General features: G+C 44.7%; 1 protein-coding gene across 1 annotated transcript in view; it reads right to left on the reverse strand.

Annotated features, from left to right (window-relative positions):
• Positions 1-2,564: 2,564 nt before the first annotated feature.
• The window catches only part of LOC102384407 (estradiol 17-beta-dehydrogenase 11), a 15,439-nt gene continuing 12,965 nt past the window's right edge, over positions 2,565-5,038 (reverse strand). The window contains exon 7 of the mRNA XM_025197232.1: positions 2,565-4,215. Within this exon, the coding sequence (XP_025053017.1) occupies positions 4,128-4,215 (88 nt within the window). The 3' untranslated portion in view covers positions 2,565-4,127. The remainder of the gene's footprint in view (positions 4,216-5,038) is intronic.

Genomic DNA, 5,038 nt, shown 5'->3' on the forward strand with positions numbered 1-5,038 from the left:
GCCACTGACAAAATATGTGCAGAAATTACATTTGCTTATTCTATTCTGTCTATCACCTGAATCCTCTAACTATCACTTGAATACTCTAACACCAGCATTTCCTTTTTGGACACTGTGATCAATATCCAAGATGGTAAAATTCAAACCACCAGATATAAAAAACCCACAGACCAACATACATATCTACTGAGCCAGCAATCACCCCAAACACACCAAGAAAGCTGTAATATACAGCTAAGCTCTCCGATGCCACCAAATTTGCAGCGAGAAGAATACCTGTGACCACCACCTCACAAATCTCTAAAGGGCCTTTGGCCAACAGTGACACTCCTGCAGGGAGATAGATCACACTTTTGAAAAAGCCACCCAGATACTACGTGAAGATTTACTGCAATATAAAAAGAAAATCCCCATAAATCACAAAGCATTAGTTATGACACATCACCCTTCCCTGGAACCTACATTGAAAATCCTCGAACAATTGCAACCCATACTAGAAGACCCAGTTCTTAAAGAGATCTTTCCAGAAGCACCCATCCTAGCCTTCAAACAAGCACCAAACCTTGCTAACCTCATCACCAGAAGTAAACTCCCTATGACACAAACCACATCGACAAATAGATCCAGACCATGCCAGAACAAGAAATGCAAAACCTGCCAACGTATCTCCACCACTCCCACTATAACTACCCCCCACCAAAGAAGCATCACCATTCCTGGATCTTACAGCTGCACCTCCAGAAATGTTATATCTCACCCAGTGCACCAAATGCCCTGAGGGGTAATATGTTGAAGAAGCCAAACAACAACTGCACACCAGAATGAATGCACATTGAAAATCTATCGAAGACAAGAATACCCAACTACCTGTGGGTACACACTTCTCACAGGACAATCACTCCCTCTCCGATCTCTCAGTTTTAATCCTCAAAGGGAACTTACAAAACACCTTTCATAGATAAGCCAACGAAGTTCTCTTCATAAATCAATTGGATACAAAAAAAATCATGGACTCAATATAGACATTGTTTTTATGACACATTACAACCTGCCTGACATCTGATTCACCAGGTACCTGCCTGACAACCTCTTTTCTACCTTGTACTCTATCACTGCACTGTCTCCCTTCAGCCTTTTTTTCCCCTGCTCTCTTCCCCCTCCCCCTTCCTTCTCTGCCTCACCTTTTGTCTTTCTAATTCTACCTATTTACATTCTCACTGACCTCCTGACACACTTTTAGCTTCTTTCATTTCCTGGAGTCTCAGAACAGCAGAGACTCCCTATGGCTGATGAAAGGTGCCTGTGCCTGAAAGCTTGCTAAGAACTGTTTTCCAACTACTCAGTTGGTCTAATAAAAGATATCACATCTACTCAAAGAACCTTGCCTGCCTATGTCCTTAGATAAACACGGCTACAACCAAAAACCCAGCATCTTATATTCAAGACATTTCTGCTTAATTAAGCCCAAGCTATCCAATACTTCTGTAATAAAATGTCAAAGACCTAACATAAATAAACATTTAAATTAAGTTCCAGACATGGCCAGGTAAACAGGGCCAGTCCACAGGCCAGATTGGGTCCACAAACTCCCCTACCCACATGCCAGATGCAGCACAAACAGGCTAGGGACAGAAGTTACACATAAATTGGTATATCTAGCAAATGCTAAGTAAAGTTGTTAGTAAATATGGGAAGCTGCCTAAGGGAACAAAAGACAGGGAATACTTGGTGTGCATGACTGCTACAAAGAATCCAGAGAAGAAATAAAGGACAAATGCTTTTTCTAATATTCACCCCAAACTTAGTATTTGTTCTACCTATAAGCCACGGGTTTTCAACCTTTTTTGGTTGGTGGTGAGCAAGGGGCCTGCTGTTTCCTGCCACCCTGCTGCACCCTCCCCTGTGACCTGACACGGCAGGGAGCAGAAAAGCCCTGCAGAAAACCTCCTCACCGCTTCTCACCGCCCCCTCCCCTGCTGCCCCAGTGATGCGCCTCCTGCACACGGGGCTGCAGCGAGGGCAGTGGCATGGGGCTGCTCCCCTCAGAACAGCGGCAGGCGCTGGAGGCGCATCACCAAGGCAGCAAGAGGGGGGCGGGGGCAGCTCACACTGGTGAGGAATCCCCATACCGCCCCACTGTCCTCAGCCATGCCAGGTCACGCCAGCTAGCTCTGGAGGCCCCAGGGGAGGGAAGCAGGCTGGGAGCTTGAGCCCGGAGCCTGTGCCTGCCCTGGGTACAGATCTGGGGGGCACAGGTCTCCCCTGCTCCCCAGGAGTGTGCATGGTAGTTGGGAACCAGCCCTCTCCCTCCCCCCGGATGAGCCACCTGCGGTTCCATTCTGTTCCTGGCTGAGGCCCTGCAGCTGCGCATTGCAGCCCCTGGTCCCAAGCCCCACCGAGCTGGGCAGCAGCCCCAGCCTGCACCTGGTACAGATCTGGGGGGTGCAAGTCCCTCCCTCCCCCCTGGGAGTGCACGCAGCAATGGGGAGCCCCCCCCAGCCCAGCCCACAGCGGGGGGGGGGGGCAAGGGGCACCAGCAAAGCTGTGGGGGCTGTGGGTGGTCTTTAATTTTAATCACAGATTTTGGGTTTTTTAGCAGAGAATTTTTTATTTTTAATCAGGGAAAACCAGGATCCCTGCTAATAAGTAAATAGAATGGATATATGGCTACTACAGTGACCACTGGGCACATGAGATGCAGAGATGGTTAGATCTTACTATGACAGTTTTGTGGGTTTTTCTTTAACTTGATTTATTAATGAATCAACCTATCAGAAAACAAATGTAACATTTAAAGCTACCCCCCAAAACATACATAGAGACAGATATTTAACTTCTGTTATCAGTGCTTCCCTAATTCAAATCAGTGTCCACAGGCTTGTGTTTTTTCTCTTCCTTTCAGTCTTTGACAGTTCGTTAATGTTCTAGTTGATGTTAAGCTTTTGTGTTTCTTCATCTCTATATCATAATTTACTCCCCTCTTCTTCTTCAGAACTTTTTATAATACAGATCTCACTATCTTCTATTAATTTCTGATTCATTCCTAATTTGTTCACACAGAACTTGCACTTTAATATTCCAAAAAGTTATTCAGAATTTTTTGGTTTGGAAGCAGAGTTTCCACCAATCCTGCCATCCCTTGCCCCCTTTCCCCATATCTGTACCTAACCCCTGCTGCTTGTCCCTCTTGCCACATGCCCCACTACCCCTTCCATGCCTGTGCCTTCCTCCTCTGCTGCCTGTCCCTGGTGCCTGACTCACCCTCACCCTGCCCTTGTCCCTCCCACATCCCTTTCCTGCCCCCAACCCTGTTGCCTCCCAGTCTTCACTTACCTTCAGCCTCATCCAGCAAAAGAAGCAGCAGCACGCTGCACAGTCTCCTACACATTCTTCCCACAAGTCTCAAACAACTGGTCTCCCCCAGTCTTCCACTTCCCCCCTAGAATACAATATCACCCACATGCCTCCCACCCCTCAGCTCTGGGTCTGGAACTGGGGCTGCAGCAGCCTCCTGCCCCAAGCCAGTACTCAAATCTAAGATGAGGCTTTTGTCCCCCTCCATATTGATGGGGAAGGAAAAATCATCTTGGATTTGAGTAAATCTGATAACCACTGTAATTCCATATTAACAAGACCTCGAGAGAGAAGAAAACTTAGCATATAGATACTGTATGATTTAGTAAGGAATACCTTCAGATTTAAGACATTTTAACCAACCTGTTTAAATATTACAAATGTGCTAATAATGATTTAAGGTATCAGAGTACCAAAAAAAAATTAAGTAACATTCAGTTGGAAGGACTCCAGTTTTCTTCTTCCCCATGCAGACTGTTGAAGCGTAGATATGAATTTTGTATATTATCTGGTTATTTATGTAGTTTTAAAATGATAAAGATGCTATTCCAAATCTCTAGGTATCCTAATACATTAATTATGCAAGACAATAAAATCCCCAAGACAATACAGTAAAATCCCCAATATTCCTAGTATAGACCTGGCCGTTGTCAGGCGGTAGTGTTGTGGGAAGGCTGCTAGAAAGCCTTCCCACATAACTTTTTTGTTGTGAATCATTCAAAACACTGTATAACTGCAGCCAAGCAATTATAGAGGGGAAACGTATTAGCATGTCATTCCTTGTTTCTGTATCTAACAACTTTATCAAATTGAATTGACTGTAGCTTATTCCAAGCTGCTAAGGCACGTTCTGGAAGAATTCTGAAAAAAAATGACAACAAATTAAAATAATTTTTATAAATTTAAACTATGGGAAGGGAGGAGAAAGCCTGCATACAGGAGCGAAAGGAAGGGAGAACCCCAAATTCCCTTGCTCTATCTCCAGTTCCAAGACCTGAGAAATCCAAAAGTATTAAATAAACCTATGATGTTTTTACCCTAGAAATTGACCCCTATGTCATCCTGCACTTGTGTTAATTCTTGAAACAAACCAAAAAGCATCAATGGTTCCATAAGCATTTCTCAGCTGCTCAGCAGCACATATCTCTGGTCTATGGTGGATCAGAACTACTACCAGCACTAGGTCCTTTTCTTCTGGCTTGACAATTCTAAGAATCTTCACTATGCTCTCTTTTCTTAAGGCCATGCACCTCAGGTGGCAAGGGGCCACTGTCTACCTCTACCTGGACAAGTGGCTAGTAAGAGGAGTCTCTTTTGACCCAGTGTCAGAGAGCCTGCAAACTATGGTATGGCTCTTTCGGACTCTGAGTCAGCTATTAAATATACAAAATTCAAATTACAGGGCAGAGACTTGAATTCATAGGAACCTTTGGGATTCTGTGACAGCTTGGACCTACCTCCTGCAGGATTGTTTACGATCTTTATGAGAACTAATGCTGCTGTTCAGAGGGCAGTCCTTGATGATAGTAAGAAAAGGCTCTTCTCTAGGCCACATTCTATGCCACCTTAGTATTTATGCAGTATAGCATTTGCATATCTGGCATTACTCTATTTGTCCACAGTGTACCTCCCACTCTCTGGAATACCAAGATAGATCATTTCCACAGGATCATTACCTACACCA

The sequence above is a fragment of the Alligator sinensis genome, unplaced genomic scaffold, assembly GCF_000455745.1.
Source record: "Alligator sinensis unplaced genomic scaffold, ASM45574v1 scaffold125_1, whole genome shotgun sequence".
NCBI lineage: Eukaryota > Metazoa > Chordata > Crocodylia > Alligatoridae > Alligator > Alligator sinensis.